This window comes from Dermacentor variabilis, chromosome 6 (assembly GCF_050947875.1).
Source record: "Dermacentor variabilis isolate Ectoservices chromosome 6, ASM5094787v1, whole genome shotgun sequence".
Classification (NCBI taxonomy): domain Eukaryota; kingdom Metazoa; phylum Arthropoda; class Arachnida; order Ixodida; family Ixodidae; genus Dermacentor; species Dermacentor variabilis.
The window spans coordinates 134,179,516-134,205,822 of NC_134573.1; the positions used below are offsets into that span (position 1 = coordinate 134,179,516).

The window sequence follows — 26,307 nt, forward strand, 5'->3', positions numbered from 1 at the left end:
TGTCTGAGACATATTTGTTATGATGTCAGATTACTTAAACAGCTCTGAAAATGGACCAGATGAGAAGACAAAATTTAACCAAACCGTCTCATGAAAGAAATTAGTGAATGTTTATTGGGAAGGGGGATAGCCTTTCTACATCTCAAGGGGAAAGGGCTCATACAGACAGATGACAACATAGCCACCACTACATTAATTCAAACTACATACAGTATACGTGAATACAATAAGCAAGACACCAAGGTACTTTATCTCTTTTTTCTGAACTTCAAACAGAATCGTTGCTACATGCAAAATTCTATGTATCAGTGTTCAAGTCACAAGATTTTCCTGGCAGCAGCCATAAATGATAGGCAACTTTTAGTAGAGCATTAAAAGGTTACAGCAAAGCAACTTTATATACAATATTCTGCAGAGTATATGCAGCATAAAAAAAACAATAACATTGAAGCAACCGCCTGCCTGAAGATAGCATTGTGATGGAAAATGCTAAACGTTATCCCCAAGAAAGAAAAAAAAGTAAAGTGTAGATTACACCTCCCGTATCACAGCTGTGGATAAAGCTGTCAAAACAACTTGGGGCTGCGCGTTTGTAGCTTGTCTATCCATTCTGGGTCACAGCCGCGGCAGAAGCGCTCGGCCATTTCACTGAGGTTGTTGAAACAGTGCACAGCTCTGCCTGCGCCTAAGCATCACATATGGAGCCGGAATAAAATGAATGAGGGCGTTTAAGCAGTGTGGTGACTGGTCCACTCACAACAAAACCGTAACTGATGTTTCAGTCGCCAACCGAGACAACGTCCATACACAAAGCGGTACTTCATGAAAACCGGTGAGCCAAGGATAACACAATGGAAACGCCTTTAAACATCGCAGGTGGCATTTGACAGTTGTTGACGGGGCTGGCTGCTGCTATAATGCGGGCGGGTCGGTTTACTTACAACAGACAGTGGACGCAGAAACTGAAGAAAAGTACGCACAACGCAAGGCCCCTGAAGGCAGATGCGAAGCCGATGCTTGTGATAAGACCCTTCCATCCCGCATCCGAGATAGGCGTATCGTCGGAAAACATTCAGCCGCCGTCCCCCGCGCTCGCGCGAAGGACTGAGGCGGCTGAAGAATCGAGGCTGCGCCGAGCTACAATGCATCGCGCCCACGCGACTACACGCTCCATGGTAGGAGCGGTGACCCCTTCACGCGACTTCCGTCCACCCACGAACGTCTTCGCGAGTCTCACACGCGGTTCACGCGTGCCAAACAACCCTCATAGTTCGCGGTCACGAAGGAGTTGCTTGACCGTGGACGCACCAAATTTGGAGAACGCGCGCGCGCGCGCGCGCCGCCATCCATTAAAAAAAGGGGCACGGAAGCACGTTGTAACTACCGCCCGCGACAACACGATAACGAGCGAAGCGCTCTCGCTTACCTGCTCTCATTGTCCTGAAAACTGACGTCAACTTTCTTGGCAGCAGAGCGGGCCCGGTCTTCGTCGCCCAGCCAGCATGCCTTATGGAGCTTCGTGAAACTCGAGTCCGTCCTCGCGAGATCGATTGAGTAGCCGTGAATTTCGTCCGTGTGTCCATCGTGCGAACTCAAACTAGCAGTGCTCTGCTTCTTGGCGGAGGACGATTTGAGTATTTTCTTCTGGAAGAACTTCTTCATGGCTCGCGCCAACGAGCGACCTCCCACGAAGTATGCATCAAGGGGGAGCCTGAGAAAAGAAAAGTAAGAGCGACAGCACACGGTCCTCGCCGCACTCGATTACGGCCACTTGAAGTCGTTTGGGCACGCGAGGACGAGGCGACGACGGCGACGAGTGGACATCGTGAGGGAAAACAGGCGCGCCGTATGCTTACGCAGTACACCGCAGCACTGGAGCGAAGAAGTAACAGCCGCCGCGGTCACATTTTTGCTTGAGAAATGTTATTGTCAGTTGCCGCTAGCAACCGCACAAGTGAGGCACGCGAAACATCGGGCGCGGTGCGCGTTTAATTTTTGTTGTTTCACTTTCGCCTTTGTCGTTTCAGCCGCGAATTCGTAAATGTAGTTGCGATCGTTTCGTATACCAAAAAAAAACTTTTTAAACTTATATTTTTAAAATGAACGTAATACTAATAAATATTTAACAATTTTAACATAATAGTTATATTTCATGAGTTTTACATTGAATTTTTTTAGTCGCAATAGCAACGATGGTTTGGGGTGTGCAACTGCGTGCGCGGCCATTATCAACACATTAAATGTCTGCTTCCTCAGAAAATGCACGCCGGACTCGGAGATTTCAAGATTTTCGCAGATTTAGCGGCTTCATAGCGTTGTCACGATGTAGAAGCAGTTACGTTACACGTCTACTATCTATGTACGCTTGTGGGTAAACTTTTATGATGTCAAACAGATCCCCTGACCCCATCTATACCTTGCGAGGTCACAGTGGGCCTATAACAACGGTCGAGTTCATCGACGATATTCTTTTCTCGGGATCATCTGACGGTGAAATATTTGCTTGGGACCTTGAGGTTAGTGGTGAGAGGTGTTCACGACTTCCTAAAGTCATTGTAAAAAAAAAAGTTCTTTTTGACGGCTGTTTGTCGGCGTAGTACAAGTCAAAGATCACTCAACTTGGTGTCCGAATGCCTCATTTCTATTGCATTTCTTTTTCTAGACGTTTAGGATAAAACACACCTTAGTGGGACACAACAATAAGGGAATTTTATGGATCGGCCATTCCCAAAAAGCTGTGATAACCCAGGGTCGTGACGGCACTGTGGCGATTTGGTCGTTGAGTGACAACCAGTGGAAGCAATCAGGTTAGTTGTCTGCTCGCGTTTGTGTTATCCTTCTTGCATGCATTTTGACGTATAACCAGTGATACTTACCCGATACGCTCTAGATATGGATGGTATGATTTTCGGAGGTGCAACAACATACAATTTTAATCGGGAGCAATTGTGCACAGAGCTGCAGGAAGTCATTTTTGTCGCCCTGTGTAGCTAATGCGAAACAACAGCACCACAGCTGCCCAAGAAAGAAAAGGAGGAGGGAAAACTTTCATGCTGTTTAAATTATGACGCACATTATTTTCATCTATGCTCGTAGCTTTCTCATGCCGTCTGCGAAATGAGCACTCGGAGAAACGCATGTTAATCTTTTTGCATAGGGCAAGAGGTAAGAATCGGGGCTGCACTAGCATCTCTTTGTGTGTCTGGAGAAAAAGAAAGACCTTGTTTCTCCTTGTTCGCCAAGCAAAACAAGGACCCCGTCTCGGTAAACTTACTGGCATACTTGCAACTGGCACCGTTTGTGCTTTCAGTGCTGTCATTTAATTTATCCGACTTCCCGCTGCCTACTCTATCTTTTCAGATACTTTCTGAAATTTTACATGCATATGCGCATTTAGCCAGACAACAGTGGCGTAGACAGAGGACAGTTTTGGGACCGAAACGATTCCGAAACCCTCTGGGCATTCCTCCTGCATATGCAATTTATGCACGCAGGTGGAATGCCCAGGAAAATAACAAAATAGCAATGTGGCTAAGGTGCTGCTAGCTAAGACGTTTCCTTTAAACATGTTGTTCAGTGTCTAATGCGAGCGAAAGAGTGCTGCTTACCAAAAATATCGCTCTCTCATTTTCTCCTCTCATGGTCAGGTACTATAGTGACAGACTCGAAAGGATTTTGCCAGTGCAGCCTTCCTGGTACTGCGTCGAACCTTATTGCTGCGCCATCCGAGCCAGACTGGAAGATTACAGTATGGGACTTGGAAAGCAAGAAGCCCGTCGCATCCACTCTCGAGCCAAAGGAACGCCTCGGCATGGCAATGTGCATTAAGCTCAGCGCTGACTGCAACAGCGTTCTTGCCGCTTATGAGAATGGCAGCATCGTCGAATACGACATCCGAAGTGGTGGTGCCCCGGTCTCGACACTGGCATTGTACACGGAGCCAATAATGTGCATGGACTTCGATGAAACCCACAGGGCGAACAGGGGAATGTGCGGTTCGGTGTCTAACGAACTGTGTGTGTTTGAACGAGATGAAGGACAACTTCTTGAGAAGCGCAGGCTGACAGTCACGAATGACGGCTTCTGTTCCCTGCAAATACGCCCCGATGGCAAGATTGTTGCGTCGGGCGGTTGGGATGGGAGAATACGCGTGTTCGGCTGGAAGAACCTGAAGCCGCTTGCGGTGCTGGACTTGCACAAGGAGTCTGTGCAAGCCGTGAGGTTCTCGGAAAAAGATTTGTGCAACGCGGGCTTGCTTCTTGCTGCGGGCAGCAAAGATAGGACAGTGTCCTTATGGTCTCTGTACAACTGAAGTTGATGACTATTTTGCTGTCATAAAATAAACAGCACAAACGAATTGAATGCGTGTTTCCTAAGACACAGTTTGCATGAATGACTAAGTTTTGTTATGATTGATTATGATTGTTATGATTAATTATTTGATATGACTTGAAGAGACAAGTCCACTTGTCGAAACGTCGGCTCCCGCTTTCACCTTAGTTTTGTTATGTGCGCACTGCATGATGCAGCTTAATTTTAAGTTGCTTTCAATAAATGTACCAGTGTAAATTTTTATATAACGTTGATTCAGATGGTTATTAGAATGGTAACCGGCTTTACTATAACGGATGGTTACTTTGATTTTTAACTGTTGTAAATGGCGCTGTCCGGGCAGCTTTCCGCCATTACAGTATTTCGAAAAACGGTGATGATAGCCGATTTGCACGAATTCTTGAAAATTAACCTTAATCATGCGCTGGCAACGGCGCCTTCTCGTCGCTTACATCACCTAGGCATGCCCCAATCTATGGCAAGCTGCGCATATATATACGGTGAGAAAGAAAAGGTTGAAAGAAAGAATGAAAATGCGCGCTGGAGCTTTGTCACGACCGCTTTTTATTATTTTTTTATTCGCCATTTTATGGGGGCGAGCTCTTACTGGGTGTGATGGTGTCGTGCGCTTTGTTCTCCTTCATCGCCAGCTACCACGGAGTCTGTTGCAAGCACTAGTCGGGCGTCTCGATCTATGCCATCACCGGAATGTCACCGGCAGGGTGGGCGAAGGCCAATCGCAGGACGCTCGCGCTTTCTCTCTCCGATCACTCTCTCTCTCTCTGTCCTCTCTCTTTGCGGTGTTCGTGAATACGTAAACTACCCACGGAGCGAGAGCATTACTTGCCGAAGACGATCACGATCGGGTATTTTTCTAAACGCCATATATTTCGAAAGATTTGCAGCAAATGTGAGTGACTAGATTGCAAATTTTGTCGGAAAGCTATAGGTGAGACGCGTGGTTGTGGAGCGCTCCACAATAATTTTGACCTGGGCCGTCCGGCAAGCCGAGGATGCCGCCCGAGTCCAAGGAATTCGAGACGCCACCTGAGGCCACCACAGCCAAAACAGCCGGACCATTCTTTTCAGTTTATTTTCTTCTGGGTCTCAGTAGCACGCGCCAAAAATCTTGGCACGAGGACGTTCTTCCGGGACTGCCGCGCGAGCCCGTTGCCTCATTGCCAGGAATGCTGAGCCACCGTATGCGTTTGGGGACAAGTTCAGTTAGAACCGAGGGATGTTCTTGGGTGGCGAAATGTCAATTTCTTTCGCTCTTTCGTTAGCATTGGAGTTAAGTTACGCGTGAAATCTCTCCGGAACGTTTTTGCCGGCTGAATTTTGAGTTTTTGTTCTTCCTTTTCGCACACAGTGCTTTATCTCAAATGTCAGACACGTTTCGGTTTTCCGTCAGACTGCAAGCGAACAACTCGCGTTAAGGTAACATTAAGGAACACCAGAAATGTTTAGACAAGTAGATCATTGTTTCAAAACTACGCTTTCATTTATTTAGTGCAATAACGCCCCGTTATTAGTGCAGAAAGTGCACTTCGAACAATGCCATTCTTAAATTTTGGTGATGACGTCACTGTGACGACACGAATTTCGCAGTATTGTCGCGCATTGTTCTACATTGTTCTGCAACCATTTTTGTTTATTGATGACTAGCAGAACGCTTGTGGCTATCCTATATAGTTGGCAGGTAACAAGCAGAGTTGGTGCGAAAATTCCATGATCGCTTGCGTCGGCACTAGTCTCTCGACTTTTCGTTTTCTCCGTCTTGCAATGTCATCGCTCACCGTAAGGCTTGTCTATCTGGTGTCCCAGAAGTGTGATGTACCGATCTGGATATTGAACGATACATCTGTGAGCCTCTTGCACTTGTTTGTGTTGTGCGTGTGGGTCTACAATAAAGTACAGTGCATGTTTCTTGTACGTTGTGCACATGTGTGTGATGTAAACGCGTCATTTCATAAGTCGCCCACGTCAATCTGGAATTGCGAGTTGACTTAATCATATACAACGGCTTTTCTGGCATGTACAATACAGGCAATACTATACTGCGACAATACTGAGAGGTGTATGGTCAGGACAGCAGCTCCAGCATCAATCAAAGATTGGTTTGTTGCTCTCTCTCTCTCTCTCTCTCTTGTACTTACTTTCATAGTACATGATGCAATCAGAAGCAGAAAAAAAGAGAAAGGAGATAGATATTTCAAGAACTGCCGTCTATAGCTAGAAAACGCCGCATTACTTTGTGCTCTTTTTGCTCTAGGCCGAATGTGAATATTGCGCTACAAGATTGCGAGGAATATATAGCTTGTCAATAGTTCATGTCCTATAGAAATTAAGGAGCATATACTGACACATGTTTTTGAAGTTGTGCCAACTCTATCACTTCTCGCACTTAGCATGATATAGCAAGGTTGGGAAATATGTTTTCACTGTGATAATAAAGTTGTCCGGAAATGCCGGATCTGGCGTCATGGGCGTGATCGGGGCGTCATGAAACGGCGCAGAATTTTCTGACGTCACGTCACCGTAAACGTATGATGACGTTGCTCTTACGCATCAATAGAGGGTTGCCTGCGCTTCTGACTGCGCTCGCGTGTGACAGCCACAGCGGCCTCAGGAACGGAGCGAGCCGGTGTATCGTGACGGCACGACGTACCGAAACTGCTTCGTAGATACAAGTGTCATCGTAATTTATTTAAGGCTGTAGCTCTGGCGTCTGTCAATGGCCTTATTTCTGTTTAGAATGTTTGGAGCTTTCTATAACGCAAACAAAAAAGAAAGAAAGCGGCTAAAAACGTTATGCCGGTACTCACTGGACTCGTGGAACATGTTTTTTTTTTTTCTCGTGGTTTTTGAGTGCAGTATTGATTTAATTTCTTTGTGGTGTACAGTGCAGCTGGTGGCATCTTCAGCGTATCTGAATGCTTTATAGGCCAGCTGTCAGAAAAATAAATAAATAAATTAAATTCTAGGGTTTTACGTGCCAAAACCACTTTCTGATTACCCGCCGTGGTTGCTCAGTGGCTATGGTGTTGGGCTGCTGAGCACGAGGTCGCGGGATCGAATCCCGGCCACGGCGGCCGCATTTCTATGGGGGCGAAATGCGAAAACACCCGTGTGCTTAGATTTAGGCGCACGTTAAAGAACCCCAGGTGGTCAAAATTTCCGGAGTCCTCCACTACGGCGTGCCTCATAATCAGAAAGTGGTTTTGGCACGTAAAACCCCAAATATTACATTATTTACACTTTCTGATTATGAGGCACGCTGTAGTGGACGACTCCGGAAATTTGGACCGCCTGGGGTTCTTTAACGTGCACCTATATCTAAGTACACGGGTGTTATCGCATTCCGCCCCCACCGAAATGCGGCCACCGTGGCCTGGATTCGATCCCGCTATATCGTGTTTAGCAGCCCAACACCATATCCACTAAGCAACCACGACGGGTAAATAAATAAATAAATAAAATGAAAACTGTGCAACACTCGTTTTTCTACGTATGCAGCGACCTTTTACTGTAAAATTCGGCGTACGATATCCACAGTCGTAAACATGTGCTGTCAAGAGGGCATGCTGTTGGGCTACTTCGTGCTTGGTTTTAAGGTTTTAACTGTGAGACACAAGTAGACGCTCGTGAAGTCCAATCGCCGTGGTTGGTCTAGGTTATAGTGGTTATGGCGTTTTGCTGCTTAACTCGAGGTCGCGGACTCTATCTACAGGCCGCGGCAGTCGCAGTTCGATCGCGTGCGTAATGGTAAAAAACTCTTCCACTTTTTAAATAGGTACACGTAAAATAATCCCGGGTGATCAACATTAATCCACCTCTCGCACAACCACATACGGCGTGCCTGTTATAATCTGATCGTTGTTTTATCGCGTATAACCTCTTAATTTTTTTGTCTTGAATTTGATGACGTCACGGCGAGTTCGAGCGGAAACTTCAAAGCGGCGCCGTTAATCCGGTTTCTCACTGGTGCGCCTTTTCCAACTCGCAAAAGTGAAACACGAGGTCAAGTTTGTCAGTTTAGACTGATAAAAGCATTTTGGCTTTTCAGTTCAATTTCTGTATTATTAATTTGACTTTAACAGCTTGACTACTAGACAAGGAAATGAAAGGCTAGTGTCTTCCTTCTTTTTTTTTTTTCTCTTTCATTTCTTCTTAAATTTTGCGTTAGAATCCAAGCGCAAGTATACGTCGGTGTGACGTTATACCATTGCAGGATATTTTCTCGCATTTCGGCGCTTGTTGTGCAGTGAATGTTCTCCAAACTCTCTTAAGTATCTCGCTCCTGTAGAATACTTTGTAGTCCTTCGTTACCTACAAAAAAATAATAACTATTCCTGGGCATAGGCCGTCGAAATCCATGACGTCATGACGCGCTAGTGCGGAAATTTCAACGAGGCGTCGCCACCCGTCTCTCCTTTTCGTGCGTGTGTGTTTGTGCGTGTGTTTTAATGGCTTACCAAGCCTTTCTTCATGGCTGTTTCAGTATTTCAGAGCCGTACTTTACTAATACAGCCCAAAGTGCTATTCCTAATCACGGTCTCACTAATAATTGATAATGATTAAGGATCGCAAACGCACCATCACGGCGCAGAGAAATATATACGTATACACGCGAACGGGATATCGCGTTATGTTCACTGCTTCCGGCAACATGGTACGAGCCGCTCTGAAATAAAAAAATATTTGCGCGACCAGCCGCAGCTGGCTACCAGCTGGTATATAGACCCAGTCATAAACAAGGTGCTCCGTCAAAACCTACACGAATAAATGTGCATGTATTCACGCGTGACACCGCATCGCCTAGCTTCGACGAGGTGAGAGGAAAACAGCACAAAAAGCCAGAACAACTCCACTTGTAGATCTTTCCGCAAGGCTCTAAAATATTCCAAGCGTGGCTGCGTAAATCGCGTGTTTCTAATCGCGGCGGCGGACATCAGCAGTTGCACGATAATCGTAAATACGATTATTAATTAGGAAAACAAATAATTAACATTCTAATTAACGACTTCGGGAGGGAGGCATGTTGCAATTTCATAATTTATACGAACGAGTGCATAGGCCATACCATTACGCTAGAGAATTTGTGCCTACAGCACCAGTTTTAAGGAATACGAACTCAAAATGTGCCGGCGAAACGCACTACAGTTAGAAGTTTTCCGTTCTGCATTTTCCCACAGTGCGGAAAAAAATCTGCCGTGAGAACGGAAATTATCAATGCAGACTGTAACGGGAGGTGTAAGGAAAACGAGAACCAAAACTGAATTAATATGGCCCTCGGCGGTGCAGACCATCGTTTAACGGTTATTTCGAATAGCGAAATTTTCGGATCTATAGTTGAATACGAACACTCGAGAAATAATATGACTTAAAACACCATGCAAGATAGGAGTTTAAGACACCGCGTTAGGTTGTCAGACCTCCGACAACCGAAAACCGAACTCTTATAATTGCGTCTTTCACCGCGTTTTTTAAAATCTTTTCTTTTTCGTTGAACAGCTTGGCCAACGTTAGCTGAGACACGCGGGTAAGTTACCTTGCGCATCATGCCTCTCTCGAATCGACAACAGCTTATTTTTTCTTTCCGACGACGACAACGACGACAACAACAACAATATTAAGAAACTGCGTTGGTTTGGCAACGCAGGCACGGCGAGTTCCGTTGTGAAAGCAATATTTCGTGGCGTAAATTAAGGTAGCCATTGAACATGCAGGCAATCCGAGGAGGAGACATGTTTCTTTAAATTACCGCAATATGTGGGGTATAAATCTATCGATCTGCGCTTTTATCAGTAACTAGTGCCTCTGCGCGACAACGTTTCCTCTTGAAGTGTATAGTCCTACCGAGCGCTGGTTGCAGAACAGCCGAGCTTTCCCTCGTTTGATTAAAATTAACTGGGGACATTTTAAGTGGCAGTAATACTTTGTTACGGGCCAGGGTGGGTAATCATACAGGCAGAAGAAGCGAATTAACCGTGCGAAACGAGCGAGGATGCAGAATGTGATAGATGGTGTTGCATTTGACGACGTTAAGTTTTGTTCTTCTGTGATTGCATACAGCATTCTTGTTTCAGCGTTTTCTAGTGTCATCGTGTTTCCGTGTTTCCGTGGGCTGTTGTGTCCGTTTTAAAGATATCCAAATGATACGTAGCTGGACAGAACCAAGGTAATGTTGTTAGCCTTGGAGATTCTCAGATTATTTCTCCATTCTGCCTAATTACATGTTCATTCTTAATTAATGAATCAACTTCTCAAATATTATAGTTAGGTGAGAAGCGTCAATGAGAAAATTGTAGAGCAACATGAAAAACTCTCGATACAGTAGCACCTACTGAGCAACAGAAAGCTACCTCGGGAGTTTTTCGTGTTGCTCTACAATTTTCTCTTTGACACGTTTCATCTAATTATCATATTTGAGAAAATCATTAATTAAACAAGACTAATTACGTAATTAGGTGGAATGCAAAAATAATCTGAGTATCTCCAAGCGACGGCAAACAACATTATCTTGGTTCTGTCCAGCTACGCGGCATTTGCATATCTTTAAATTTTGGTGCATGATAGTTGGAACACCTACATCCTCGTCCTTCTCCTCCTCAAACTTCTCGTTTTTCTTTGAGAGCTGTCTCAATACGCGTGGGAAACGTGACAAGAACAAAAGCATCACTATATACGAGTACATATAGTAAATAGCGCTCTCGGTACGGTCTGGCTGTTACGGATTTTGCGATTGCACCTTTCTACCTATCTCGATACGATTATGTTATTGCAATTGCGTCATGTTACTTGTCATTTAATTATTCGTCATTTATCGTGCCACATTGACGATTGGTTTATGGTCCCTGCAGCCCAAATACATAGGTTCCACGTTAGCCTCATTCGCAGTGTTCTTCGTGGGCCTTAAACTGATGCATGCAAAGTGCTTCGTCGTGGGTCTCGGCAGGGTTGGTGTGGCAGTGCAATTCCCACCTCTATGATTTTCGTGCAAATTAGAATACGTGCGTTTTGCGCTGATAGCCTGCTTTTGCACCTAATAGAATTTTGTGCTTTTTTTTCTTGCTGTAAAAACTATTTACAAGAGCCATTTTCTTACCATAGCAATTCGGTTACTATAGATGCGTGATTGCCGCCGCCATCGTGCTGTCGTGGTATTGACGCGCATGCGCGGTCCACAGCGTGAATGATTAGAAGGGGTTTACAGAGACGCGGAATGCGGTTAGTCAAAAAAAAAAAGAAAAGGAAAAAGAAACGTCGAAGCCAAGTCACGCCAAATTAAACTTACGCTGGTTATGAGACCGGGCTAGCTGTTGTCCCATTTGTTCCGCGCTGTGTAACACGATGAATCCCCTTCACGTTCCGCTCAGTCGGCTCTGATGGAGCGCAAGGCAGCTTACAGCTGGCTTCCACTTCTGGCATATGAGCGTTGAGCGCACAAAGACATGAGATTTCCAGCAGAGCAGCCCGCGTGCTTACCAGCTGTTTGCATGCACTGGTATGAGCGGAAAGGACCAGTATATATAAACTCCAAGCCAAACCTATGTAGCGCTGCTGCGAATGCCGACAGTTTTGCCAATCTTCTTTTTTTCCCTAGGTCTGGTCTTGTGCACCAAAACGATCGAAGGTGTGCGACGAATGTGCGCAACGCCGTTTCCGACGTGTTCCCCATCGCGGCACGCGTTGTCAGGCACCTTGTATCCCGTCTAGCACGCAGTTCCCTACATACTTCGCAGAAGCAGTTGCTTCGCGTGCGGCATCGCACCATGTCGCCTCCGCATATCGTCAGAACAGCGTGTGAGCAGGTCGAGGTGCGACGCTAACTTTGTTATCGCTCTCAACGCTGCTTCGCCTTCCAGCGAAACTGCCACCTTATTTTTTTCTTTATTTTTCCCGAGTATGTATAGTTCTTGGGTTTCACACGTATGGTGTACACAAGATTTTCAATAAGGCGCCATTTCCAGAATTTTCCTAACCCGTCCTTTGCTTCAGTCGGCCTTTTCACTTTAGCTGCGCACAAATGCTTTGGCGGAAAGACTTGTTTTATTTTCGATGTTTTATTGCCACTGCAATTTTGTTAATACCTTTGAATACATCACCTAAGCAATTACGCTTTAAAGGGACGTGCGCTGAGTTCGTCCGGCAGGCCCGGACCGGGCCCGGGGCTCGCCGAAGGAACTCAGTGCACGTCTCAACTCAGGGCCGGAGGAACTCAGGCCTGGGGTTTGCAGCCATGGGCATCGGGCCGGAAAATTTGGAGCGTGCAGTGCTCTGATTGTCGCATCAGATAGTGGAGTGGTCGGTGCCACGAGCAGTCACATACATCTCAAATAAACCAAAAAAAAAAGAAAAAAAAGAGGAGCCTTTGTTGTATATATGCTATATAGTCCTTTCTGCACCCTCGATGCTTTACGTTTTTTTTTCATTTTAAGCGGCATTTGTTACGTTATTTCTTCCTTTCTATAGCAGCCTCTTGAGGAGGGATCACGTACTGAAGAGTTTGAATACGAGTGCAATAATGCTGTTTCGATTCGAGCTACTCTATTGTGGATTGAAAAATTTGCGCGTATCAGAAGAAATAAGTCGGTTTCATTCGTTGCTATCTTTCCTCTACATGTTCGTTTTGACGCTTGTTAAAGTAGGAAAATATTCCGTATACTCGAATTCGAAAATTTAGCGACATGGACACGCGCACACGTACGCACGAATGCACGCGCAAAGAGAGAGAGGGAGACAGAGAGAGAGAGAGAGAGAGAGAGAGAGAGAGAAATCGCCAAACGTATCAGTGATTCACTAAACACCCGCTGAAAAGAAAACGAAAATTGTGGAAAATAGCAAAACTAATAAAAACGAATCTTTGAAACTTTCTTATTCCACAAGAAAAACCACAGGTATCCCAATTCTGTAACTACGTCAAGCCCACACGCGCGCGCACGCAAGCTTGCATGGAAGTGACGCTTCGTTCGCAACCATGGTTGATCCGCAAGCACAGGCTGTAGCTATTTAAACAATGACAGCTGCACGGGTCAGTGACTTTTGCTGAAGCTGCGGAAGAAGGAATATCCGCATGCAGCTGTTAAATTTTACAGAACGGTGCCCCCGACGGTGCACTGTTGAGAACTTCTGTCCACAATACAGCGAAGCGCTGCGATGAATTCGCAGTAACTATCCTTATCTATGTGCACCGTGTTACTCCCCTCCTTCTCTTTGTATCTATTAGTGAGAAATGGCAATACCGTGAAACGGATGGGACTAGGCAGTTATGGCATATAGCGGAGGCACACTGGCGACGTACTATAATAGTAACGAGGGACACGGCTGCGTGACGGTGTCCCTTGTCGCGCTGTTTAACCGTAACTTTAATCAAATTGTGCTAAACTAGAATAGTGATTACGGTCTGTAGTTCGCTCACTGGCTGGTGTGAAATTTTCGGCAGTGACCACGTCGTCACCGCGAGTGTATGAAGTTAGTACTTTAACTTCTTCTGAGAGAACAGTCGCACAACAGGAGAACGTTTCTAACACGTTACCTCAAGCAGCGCAGCTGTTGTTGGATGTGTCGTTGAGTATTCCGGTGTACGTATGGAAGTCAGCAGGTAACTACAATGCAGTGCTATAATACATTTGGCCATATTCAACAAACAGAAAAAATAAAAATAAAGGGACAGAGAGGAATATCCAACAATGAATTTGCAACCGATTGTTTGCAGTGCATTGGTGTGAGGATTAATATTTTCTGGGGACAAAAAATTCCAAGAGCGCTCTTTAAATGTTTGTCTATAGTTTTTAGTAGCACGCCCAACGTCAGGGATCTTGTTCCTGACCACAGGTCGCGTATACATAGACAGAATATATCTTCACCCACCACCTCGATCGGCATTGACGCTCGGCTGCAATCAATCAATCAATCAATCAATCAATCAATCAATCAATCAATCAATCAATCAATCAATCAATCAATCAATCAATCAATCAATCAATCAATCAATCAATCAATCAATCAATCAATCAATCAATCAATCAACTATCTGTGTAGCCCCTTTGCATATATGGTATAACAACGATTGAGGTCGAATGCTCCCAAATGAGTGAAAAGTCGTGGTGTGGTGCGAATGATTTAGGTGCGATGATACTCACTGACATCGTTCTTGCCGTACTTCTACCTACCAGTCATCATCGGTGCCTCAAGGTTGGGTTGATAAACGCGTTAATTAATGAGAAAGTCTGCGAGGAATAAGGGAAACCGAGAGCGCTCCATTTCTTGCTAGTTACACTAGTGTGAAACAAACAGACTGTATAGATCTAGAGGAAGCATATAGGGGGAGCTAACCGTTATGTTTAGTTTGAATGCAGAAATAATATCTAAAAAAGGAATAAAAGTGGCAGACAAACAACTGTGCTGCAGGTGGGAGCCGAATTCGCGTCTTGCTGCTATGTCTTACTATTCTCTTGTGTGCATATTTCTCGTTATTCTTTTGCTCACTTTCGTCTACAAGCTTTCTGTTCCTTCGTCCGTTCCCTTGCAGTGTAGCGCATGTAGTCGAACGCTTTAAACGATGGCTAAACGCTGCACCTTTGCTTCAATGAAGAACTTTCTCTCTAGCACCGTAGTATTCACAGTGGGATATTTAAAAGCTGGATAAAGTATTGTGCAATGAATGAATGAATGAATGAATGAATGAATGAATGAATGAATGAATGACGCAAATTCGTTTGCAGGTCCGTTGGCAGCCGCTCAAGGTCTAGTCACTCAAGGTATATAAGCCACTTGCAGCCACCATGCGTTCACGTTTCGCGGGTGACCATGAGAGCATTCCAGCAGGTCGTTGTCACGCATACATAAACACATACTAGAGATATGCATGTGTACACGCGCACTCCCGGGAACTTCCTCGGTACCCCGGTGAAGAATCCGGACAGGCGCCCGCATTTACAGCCCGTATACACGGCGGCGCCGAATGCAGCGCGGCGCGTATATACTTCCGCGAAAAGCTTGCGCGACGGCTCTTGCGTTCTACGTGCACGACGCGGCTTTGAGGAAACGTGCCGTGAGCGACAGCGTAATGCCGAGATTGACCTCCAAGAGTGTCCGTGCGCACGCGACCGAGCGCGTGCGCCCTGCAGAGGCGGGGCTGTACACGGTTTGCTTGCTCGGATACCATGCACTGTCATTGTCAGTAGAGTCGCGGAAAATAAAGTAAGTGTGGTTGCGCGCGCGGCACTCTCTTCTTATGTGTGCACGTCTGCGTGTGCTGCGACATGCTCTTGGTAGTCTTTTTTTTTTCTCTTTCCTTGTTCTTGTCCTTTTGCCAAAAAGTGTAGCTACCGCGCGCGCTCGAGATCCCTTGAATAGCTTTGAAACGAAGTCAGCGGCGGAGAGCGTCGACTACGCAATTTTTCTCTCCTCCCCGTCGGAATAACTATGCGCCGGGTAGACAGTGAAAAGCTGTCATGCGGTGACAAAGAGAGTGCGATGTATGGACGCCGGAGTTATATTTACGAGGTATACGAGAGGCGACCGCTAACTGCCTTGTATATATACAACTGAACTCCTGGCCATCGTTTTTTCTTGGCACACCGGAAGAAACATTTCTGCACTGGCAACAAACCGAGTCGCTCTGCGAGAACAGGCGCACGTTGGCATGCGCGCTTGCGCTGACGTTGTCTTCCTGAAATAACCGCAGAACTAGTCCGATATAGTACCGCGCACGTTCCCCTCTTGTTGGAGCTTTCAGTGGGCGTGTGTGTTTGTGTGTGTTTCTTTTTTTTTCTCAGCTCGTCTCTCGTCGACAGTGGCATGCGTGACGTCATGCCGTATGCGAGAGGAGTTGGTTGCGTCAGCACCACAGCCGCAGACGGTCGGGCTAAAGTGACACCAGACAGGAATGTGTCACGCAAGAACGCAGAAAGAATGCGTCACTTCTAGTGGCCAAGACGAGGACAACTCAAGTTCGAGATGGTCAGACTGCAGAAGCGGGGATGGGTCTCTAAACGGGCACGCAACACGTAACTCGATCATCATAGGATCACTAAAGCTGAAAATGTCAAGAAATGAAGCGCCATTTAAGTCGAGCACTCCACAACTATCCCAACCGTCGTTGAGTTTGATCAACAGTGCGTGTAATAATATTATCACAAGTATAAACTATATACCGGTGCTGCAATAGGGTATAAGGATTGTTTTTTTACTTCTTGATGCTCATTACGACTGCACTTCGAGGACAAGTGTCTTCCTGCTTTGCGCGTGTCACTGGAATGTGACCCCCGCGGCCGGGAAGTCTTTAACCCGCGATATTGTGCCCATGAGTAGGCCACCGTAGCCTTTTAGCCACGCCGGCGTGTTAGTTACGTGTAGAAATAACGTAAAAGTTATCATTTCGCAAAGCCAAATAATTTCTTCAAAGTGCTTCCGTTAAAAAAGAGAAAAAGGTTGTACAGATCTCACACATTGTGGGAATCGGTGTCATGCGAAGCATATTGCATTTAGCTGGCCGTCCATCAACCTGTGGTCGGGACAATTTTTCAAGAGTTTGCCAGATGGACCAACGTGTTTGCGTAAAGAGGAAGCTCTAGCTCGGACCCAACTCCGACTCGGCCTATTCAAATACACGTAAAACGCAAAAACGTTTTTCTGAGATAACCCCCGAACCGATTTTAATCAAATTTGTTGCATTTGAGAGAGAAAATTACATTCTAATGACTGTTGGTAGCGGAATTTCGATTTAGGTCCTTAATTTTGTTAAAGAGATTTTCAAATATTCGACAGTTTGAAAAAAAATAGAAGCGCGAAGATTATAAACTCATAGCTCTGCATTAAAAACAGATATTGCGGTTCTGTAAACGGCACCCATTAGATCATTCAAAGCGGACAAATTCGATATGTCATTTTGCATATTACGTGAATTTGTTAAGTTGGTTACAAGGTTTCTGCAAATGTTGTATTTCCATATTACTAATTTTTTTTTATATTCATGTGTAACATATCAATTTTGTCCGCTTTAGATGTGCTACTAGATGCAATTCACGGAATTGTATTATCATTTTTTGTTGTTGAGTTACAGTGTTGTAAACTTAATAGTTTCGTCTTTCGAAAATTTTAAATTTTTGCCAATTTTTAATAAAAAATGACGACCTAACTCAAAAATTTGAAACCAACAGTCACTAGATTGTAAGTTTTTCTTTTAAATGCAACGAACCTCGTGAAATTTGGTGCAGTTGTTACCGAGAAAAATGAATTCTCCTTTTGCATGTATTTAGATAGGAGCACCCGAGCTAAAGCTTCCTCTTAAGCAAGCAATTGTGTGTGTGACACGAGCTCCTGTGTGTGATGACAGAAGGAAGACGAAGACGACGGTATGACGGCGGCGGCGTTACGTCAGCTCTCTCTCTCTTTTATTTATTTACTTTTTTATTTAGGAAACGTTACAACCTGTTTTGTTACGACCTAGGCCGACCCTAAAGACGGTCCAGTCTAACACAGCGTCTCAAAGCGTAAGCTGCCACGGGGCAAGAATGGGAGAAACTGACCTGCTCCTGCTCGTGACGATGGAGAGAGAGAGAGAGAGAAAAAGAGAGAGAGTGGTAAGTAAGCCTTTGGCTGAACGCAAACTAGAGCGCGCGCACGCACCCTAGCTCGTGCTATGTGACGTGACGCAAGTGCCAGTCCTCTTAAAGAGCTGTTGGCACGAGAGAAACAAGCGCGACAACGTTGCCTAAGGGTTAGAACATTGTGCTGCTGTGCTCGTCGTCGGAGGTTCGATCCCACGTTCGGACGCTAGAATTTTCCTTTAAGAAACGAGGCGAGACGTGGATTTTGCCTACCTACCTATACCGCCAAGCATCTGGGATGAATCAAATAATGCTTCGCATTAAAAGAGATGACCGCCAGTCAACACACTCTTAAAACAATGTTTACACCCGTTGGGTCGTTTCTTGTCCCACAACGATAATCGTCATCTGTCACCTTTCTTTAACGCTGCGAGCCCGGTACTTCCAAGAACGGCTTGCGGGTTATCAGCGTGACACAGCATTCTTGACAGAGAAGTAGCGAGCTCTGACTTTTCGAGAAAGGAAACGCAAGCGAGGCAGATGACGATTGTTGTTGGGGGACAAGCCCCAAAAGGTGTAAACTTTTGTAAGAATGCAGTGCATTCGTAATCATGAAATATGCAAATCACTTCATGAGCAAGAACACCCTGTTTTCAGCCTTGTTATTTCAATCGATGAAATAAAGCCGACGAAGGGTCGAAGCTCTGAGCGAAGTAGTCGACGCCAAAGTTTAACTTCTCCGACGTGCATTGAGTACTGGCAGGGCGCAAACCAAGTTCCTTGGGTCAACACGTATGGCGTCCGTAATCTCCTGGGTGTATGCGCATTTAAAATGCAATAATCACCTATCTAACCAACGTCTTATACAAGCTGCAAACACTTGAACTGCATGGACGCTCACAATAAGAGACGAAAATTGCAATATTATAGTAGCCTTCAGTCACACGTTGTTATTTGTGCTTATTAAATTAAATTATGGGGTTTTACGTGCCAAAACCACGCTCTGATTATGAGGCACGCCGTAGTTGGGGACTCCGGAAATTTGGACCACCTGGGGTTCCTTAACGTGCACCCAAATCTATGTACACGGGTGTTTACGCATTTCGCCCTCCATCGCAATGCGGCCGCCGTGGCCGGGATTCGATCCCGCCACCTCGTGCTTAGCAGCCCAACACCATAGCCACTAAGCAACCACGGCGGGTTGTTCGTGCTGATACGATAGACATGAGTGAACTGGAAACGTTCAGGCCTCAATGCTGGGCAGGACCGTTTCGGATGATGAGCATCCGTTTTCCGTCGCTGAGAAGTCTGGAAGTATCGCCGGTTGCGGACCACGCGACGAACTGCATCAATGAGTTACCACATGAGCGTAGGTCACGTGGACGGGTTATTGTTTATTAAGTGATGTAATACCTGGGAAGGTTGGTCATGGGCACATAAATATCACCAATAACTCCAGGCGAAGAAAAAGTAAGCGACGCAACAAGTTACAACATCCTCCGATCCGGTGCGGATCACGTGCGATGGAGCAGGTGCACAATAGCAGTACGCCTGTCTTGCTATCGGCGTTCGCGAGAACTGTACACCAAGCGGACAACGTGCTTATGTTGATTAGCAGAAAGACGCAGCCTTATCCTGAAGTTTACGTAAAGGTGTGTGTCTGACCAAGGCTGCCGATCGTTTTTCTGGTGGCGTCCTTGCGGCATTTCTGGCGTAAATTAAGCCGTGGAGAATGACGAAGACAGTTACCGTCGTCTTCCGCAGCTATAAAGTCCTTATCAAGTCGTCGGATCAATACTCCATGGTCGCGGGCGTCAGGTCTGGTCACGCGCTCGCAGCCTTGCAGTCGAAAGGGTGCGAAGAGGTTCGAAAGTTTAGCGTGACGGCCGTAACGCTTTAGAGACCTCAAAATTCCTGCGTCAACACTTGCGAGTGATTATAATGACAAATACCTCAATTTGGCACGCCTGCGTGTTCGCTTGTCCTAGATGTCGTAAGTACAGTAATTTGTTCCTGTTGCCTGTAAGAAATGACTAACTATTTGCCTTCATTGAAATAACTCTGGTGTAAACGATGTAATGCACAGGTTTTATTTCACGGCTGTGGAGAATACTTTGATTCACTGGCAGTGATATATTTGTCTTGCGCGGCCAAACAACGAGGGGGCAACCAGTGTCTCAGCCGAAACCCCTCAACCTTTCTTCGCCGTATTCCAACATTCAAACATTGCTGTGCAAGAAGCATCTCGTTGCGTGTTGACGTGTCAGCTGCTGACAGACTTCTGTGATATGTGTTGAGCAAACACAGCCTTGCAGGATTGACCTGTAGAGTGAAACTGATGACGCGATATGGCGGGTGAAAATATGGTCGGATGATATGACCAACGGTTACAGTAGGCCAGTAACGTTGACCTATAGCGTTTGAGCCGAAGTTAACGTCAAGTTCCACATATTGTGAGATTGTAAACCTTAGAAAAGTGCACACGTATTTAGCTTTGAAACCTTATTAAAGAGACCTTAGAGTAACTACTAACATTTACATACAGTACCGACAGACTACTGCTTTCATGATAAAATATTGACCGAGGCCGTCATTTTAGAATTTACAAGTCGGTGTGTGAGATGTGAGATTCCTCACTTCATTCTCACAATGAATGTCATTGGAAGCAGAGTAAGAAGAAATAGCGTACACGAACAATAGTAAAGCACCATTGCACGTGAAATGTTTGGAAGCCGACATCGCAGCGAATACTGCTGTGTCATCCAGTGTATAGTACAAGAATTGAGTTGAATTATGCGTAAATATATTAGCTACAAGTATGCGTGATTCTCCAGGCTAAGCTACAGGCTCGCGCCCACTCACATTTTCTCAGAGAGGTAGTAGCACTTCGTGATGCATGCAGTTTGATTTTATGCTTCCGTCCATTATAGTTGCGTGCTTAATTCAGAATAAATAAGCACGTATCACCTACGGAAGCGGCTGACAAAAAATAAATAAATAGAAATACGTAAATGTGTAACCTGCAGGAACGTGACGGTGCTGCCACCTCGCACTGGAATGGCAAAACAACGCGAGTACCATGTTCACAGACGTCACCATCGTTCCGGGCCCTCCCAATTCTACATTTTATGCCTGACGTCGGCATTGCATGAAGACGCGTGCTTCCAGTTTATTCTGAACAAAACAGGCAAGTGTAATGCGCCCAAACAGGGTGTTACACTGTATGAGCCACAAAATACCATGTGAGAGCGAAATTCGAACGTGAACGGTATACTGTGATTTACAGTCGGAAGAATCATGCACAAAAGACACTTTCACTTAATTAGCACGCGTAATAAGACGGGTGCGCGTCACCGCTAAGGAAACGCCCGCTGGTGCTGCGCGCGATAGATCGATGGCTTATGACCTGCCTTTTCGCGAGAGTATTCGTAAAAATTTGCCATAGGCAGTATAGGCACCCTGTGCGTTCAACGCATGCTGAGCTCGCAGAACTTCTTCGCAGTCGATGCACTCGTACACAACGTGTTCAGCGCTTAAGGTAGGGGTTCTCGAGGAAGTCGAGCATGTAGATGTATCCGAGAGAGTAGAGCTTCCTCCGGTTGCGCAAGTTCAGTGGCGGGTATTCGGCGTCCGCCTTGTACACCTTGAGGGTCGGCTCGGCTTCGGCTTCGGCCAGAGTGTCCTCTTCCAGGCTCAGCGCGGCGTTACGGCCGAGGTAGGCCGGGTAGTCCGGCAGGCGCACGTACGCGTTGTGCTTTTGGCGGAAGCTCGAGCTCTGAGCCGTGAGTCGCTCGCGCCTCCTGTGGTGCACCTGCAGGATAAAGGGACATTTCGTTTAAGCTCTTCGTGTTGAAATAGCGTGAACCTCGCGACTATCAAACCCCAACGAAATTTCTATAGAAAATGTTGAGGTTATCTGTGGCGGTACAAGTGGGAAGCATACATACAGAAGGATTCGCCAGGGAAAAGAGTGCTATAACGCCGGAGGAGTAGATCTCTTAACTTAAATCTGTTCCCGCAGTCTCTCTCGTATAAGCCTCTCACCCGATTCACTGTTCTTCATAAGGTCCAAGAGGACACGAGAAAAGGAGCAATAGGAAAACCTTACTGTACGTCGGGCTAGCTATAAGGTAATTGCCTACACGGCCATTACTGATGTCTCACACATTAGCGACTTCATAGACTCCGTGCTTCCTGGACAGGACAAGCACGTATCACGGACACACCCACAAGGGGCTTCTTTTCGGTTATCCATCCAGCTATTTCTACAAATGAGCTGCCAGAACGTCCGCAAGTGGCTTTCAGTAGTTTCAGCACCGCCTTAATACGGATTATGATGATTGTGACGGTAAGGTCTCGGGGAAAGAGTTCAACCTACCGGCAGGTGAGGCTGTGGCGGCAGAAGCACCAGTGGTCGGTGGTGGTGGTGAACGGCGTGGTGCAGGTGCTGCACTGTGACGTATGTCTTGTGCCCCGGTGCCCGGGCAAATGCGGGAATGTGTCCCGTCGTGATGAGTACCGGCACATGGTGGTTCGTCTCCCTGTGGAGCTGGTAGCCGTACGAAGTGCTAATCGAGGAGGCGGCTGCGTGATGACCTCTCGGAGTGCCAGCTGCAGCTCCAGGCGCGACGGTGGCGCCTCGTGCCACCTTGACCGGCGGGTGGTGGATGACCACGTACGTCTGCACCTCCTGCGAGAGACAAAAGGAAGGAAAGACCGCGCTTTATTTAATATGCCGAGTAAGGCGGACGTAACAGCACTCAGCACAATGCGTTGGCGGGCTAGTTGGTGCGAATCCACGAATCCATGAAAACAACAGACACAAGAAAGACGACAGGACAAGACGCCTTGTCCTGTCGTCTTTCTTGTGTCTGTTGTTTCGCGCTCAAAAAAGTATTCATGTAATAGGCGACAGGACAAAGCGCCTTGTCCTGTCGTCTTTCTTGTGTCTGTTGTTTTGCGCTAAAAAAAAAGTATTCATGTAACAGCACTCCTACGCTCGAGCGACCACAGGGGCCTGCCAACAGGGGCTGTCGGAGTCACTGAGTTGATTGACTTATTTTAAAGATCCCGCGGGACTTTTTCGTTTTCGCAAAGTACGATGACAAGTGTCTGAGCAGCAAGGAGGAACACCCCCAAGTCTGATGTCCGAAAGCACTATAGCGTACTAACGTAACGGCGCTTTTACCGTATTTAACTGCTTGCAGCCTGGTCTTACTCGCTTTAATTTGGCAAGGACTGTGCTCACGTTCCACCGACGTGCAGACTATGCTTATATTATTACGCCATGACGAAGAGAGAAAGAGCGAGAGAGACAGAAGAAAGGGGAAAGGCAGGGAGGTTAACCAGATGGGAAGATTCGGTTTGCTACCCTACTCTGGGGAGAGAGGCGAGGAAGAGGTAAAGTGATAGAAAAGTAGAGATACGCCATGACGACAGTTTGCGACTGCGAAGTGGAGCATCAGTTGACCTTCGGTATTATGCGATTGAGCTACTTATAACGCGTCTTATATATATAAAAAGAAGATTGCACGTAGTGTAACTGTTTAGGTAACTTCTAAATATAAGGTGAGTATACCTGTATGCGACAATCGCATTGGATATATTGTTTTTACCTTGTCATCTAAAAATTTTTGGTGTCAAGACACGCAGTGACTTTTTCAATCGGTACAAATGAAATAACTTCAGTATTAATTAGTGGTGAAAACTGCTGATAACGCGATTATAGATTACTTGTGTATCTTGGAAATCAGGGTTACTTGTACCCGGTACCTCGGGAACAGCTTTCTTATAGCTTGACCATCCACCTGCTTGATAAGGTGTACTTACACCTTAATTTTCTCCTCATCCAGTTGCGTGCCTAGTCGAAGGTTCTCACATTACGGTTATGCAGCTAAATCTGGCCACAGTGTTCACGAAATCATCCCCCCGCCCGTTTCCAATCCGACTTCCGGTGTAACTCACTAAACCAGTTTGTAACCAACGCGAAACCCTTGTCGTTTTCTCCTAAGCCGTCTTTCGCCAGTGGCCAACCGGGACAGCCAAAACAAACGGCAGCGTCTTTCGAAACCACAGGAAGTGGAGTGCGTTTCGTGCGAATGACCATGCATTGACCGCGGAGCGGAAGCTCGACCGACTGTGACGATAACGTTCAAGGCTCGCGACTGCGCGTCGACAGCCACGCTGTTAACGCTAGTCGCAGCGAGCGTGTGGGCACCGGCTGTCCATTTCCTTACAGCTACAGCGCAAGAGTGCAGAGACATTTGGCCGCGAGACAAGAACGCTAACTTGGAACTGACCTTCGCGGAGACGCGTGCCGGCGAAATCGCCCTAATTGCTCGCTTGCTCTGCAAAGAACACACAAGCGTTGAGTGCGACGGCGGCGGTGAGCCTATGGTGGCGTCGGAAGAGTCTCCCAAGTTCGGCACCAGGGGGCGAGACGAACGCGGAGCGTATAGCCCCAGTTTCTCAACAAAGGAGCTGCAATACTTAAATGTCACCACTCGTCGAAGCCGGGTCGATTGGGAACGTCCGTCTAGCTAGAAAATAAGAAGCGTGACACGATTGCTTAAGTGATGCTTTGTTCAAACTATATTGATGTTTCTTTTTTTGTATTTTCATTCAGTCTGCTGTGTATTACTACCTGTGGTTATTTTATCTAGTTAAAAAAAATAGGATATATCATTTTTTTTTTTTGTGACCTCGTACCACGGTATCTGGAAAATAAAAGTAGGCAGGTATACACCTGTAGTTTCCTGCGAACTCAGTAATTTGCTAAAAATGAGAGTGGTTCGGAAGCAGCATACAAGAAATAAGACAGAGACATGGCAATAAGATGCATAGTGCGAAATGTAAGCCACAGTGAGGCGTGTAGTACGTACCCGTGCTGGGTGCGCATGCGCCTGAACTAATGCCTTGGGATCCTGTAGAGCCAGAAAGGCAGTCGTCAGCGCCATGACGCATACCGCCTGAAATGAAAAAAAAAAACAAGGCACGTGGTACAGTACACGCAAGGGCACAGTGACGTTGTCAGGAGTAGGGTTGTGTTGTAAGAGCAGTCGTGTGACAAATATCGTGGGCGGAACGCGCGCTTTTATTACTTCTCGCTTTCGTTACTGTCGTTCTGATACATCCACCGAGAGAAACCAATTATACATTCATCCTTGCTGAGATTCGAGAAAACTTCACCGTGTCCCAGCACCACTGTGTGTACAGTGTTGTGTGAGAAGTACGTGGTTCATGTCGCTTTCAACATGGATAAATTCCGATAATGTACACTCGAAGGCGCATTTATTGGAAAGATGCACTAGGTGGAAGAACTAAACAACGTAGCCAAGAGACATACATATTTTGTAGAAGAACAGAAAAGCGGGCGAATAGGAAACTACACATTTTTTTTTGCACAGCGCACAAACTAACAAATACAACAAAAAGAGAACGGGACAAGCGCTCAATGGTGCAGTGCTTCTCAAGTGACAAATTCATGCATGCGTGCACTGTGCACATGCAACGTGGTTCTGTGGAGTGTGCAGTGACGTCCCCGCATTATTTATTTTTCAAAATTTAATGTACATTCGCGTGATTGCGTGGGCAAGTTAGTTGGGAGTTTTAGCTTGTCAGCGTATGCTTATAACCGTTTAAGGAATACTGTGTGAATGCGACAGTGGCAGCGCTTGTAGCAACATCTTGCGACGCTTTGTCCAGCTAACGCGTCGTATCGCAAGACGACTGCACGCTAACGATCCTGTCTCTGTACCGACGCTTTACATCAGCAGTTAAGTAGCGTATAGTATAAGTCACTGCGGCAATAACCAATTTTGTATGCTCTCCGGTTAAACTTTGCGTCACAAGATGCCACTGCGCCAGAGTCGTCTGCCGTCTATCTCTCCTCTATGCACTTTAAATTTAAATACTTAAGAGGAAGCTTTAGCTTCGTTTCAAATTTTTTATATAAGTCATCAATCTTTTTTAACTAAAAATGCGCAAAAATCACAAATTTTCAGAAAACGAAACTATAAAGTTTACAATTCCGTAACTTAGCAATGAAAAATGGTATCACAGTTCCCTAACTTGCTTCTTATAGTATATCTTAAGCGGACAAAATTGATATGTTACACATGAATCTCAAGTAATTTAGTAATGTGTAAACACAGCTTTTGCAGAACCCTAGTGAACAATGTAACAAACCCTCGTAAGATATAAAATGACATATCGAATTTGTGCGTTTTGAATGATCTAACGGATGTCGTTTAAAGAACCGTAATATCGGTTCTTAATGCAGAACTATTTTTTTTTGTAAATTCGTGCTTTTATCTTTTTCGAACTTTCGAACTTTCAAATTTTTGAAAATTAATTCAACAAAATTCAGACCCTAAATAAAAAATCCGCTTCCAACAGTCACTAGAATTTCGCTTTCTCT

At 45.8% G+C, this 26,307-nt stretch overlaps 3 protein-coding genes across 7 annotated transcripts in view; 1 reads left to right on the forward strand and 2 right to left on the reverse strand.

The window, feature by feature from the left end:
- LOC142585259 (uncharacterized) overlaps positions 1 to 2,029 on the reverse strand; it is a 61,298-nt gene extending 59,269 nt beyond the window's left edge. For 2 of the 5 annotated variants that reach the window (XM_075695881.1, XM_075695879.1), the window contains exon 1: positions 1,427 to 2,029. In XM_075695881.1, the coding sequence (XP_075551996.1) occupies positions 1,427 to 1,662 (236 nt within the window). In that variant the 5' untranslated portion in view covers positions 1,663 to 2,029. Of the gene's footprint in view, positions 1 to 980; positions 1,202 to 1,426 lie in introns of those variants that run through there. The other 3 variants (XM_075695880.1, XM_075695878.1, XM_075695882.1) reach the window with 2 other exon arrangements.
- A 188-nt stretch (positions 2,030 to 2,217) lies between these two features.
- LOC142585261 (guanine nucleotide-binding protein subunit beta-like protein 1) lies at positions 2,218 to 4,358 on the forward strand. Its single transcript, XM_075695883.1, has 3 exons — positions 2,218 to 2,516; positions 2,663 to 2,807; positions 3,648 to 4,358. The coding sequence occupies exons 1-3, from the start codon at positions 2,382 to 2,384 to the stop codon at positions 4,310 to 4,312; spliced, it is 945 nt and encodes a 314-aa protein (XP_075551998.1). The 5' UTR covers positions 2,218 to 2,381; the 3' UTR covers positions 4,313 to 4,358.
- A 15,015-nt stretch (positions 4,359 to 19,373) lies between these two features.
- Positions 19,374 to 24,844, reverse strand: LOC142586299 (uncharacterized). Its single transcript, XM_075697543.1, has 3 exons — positions 24,770 to 24,844; positions 22,267 to 22,578; positions 19,374 to 21,699 (listed from the first exon to the last, which is right to left on the reverse strand). Exons 1-3 carry the CDS (start codon positions 24,842 to 24,844, stop codon positions 21,415 to 21,417), a joined length of 672 nt encoding a protein of 223 aa, XP_075553658.1. The 3' UTR covers positions 19,374 to 21,414.
- Positions 24,845 to 26,307: the final 1,463 nt, after the last annotated feature.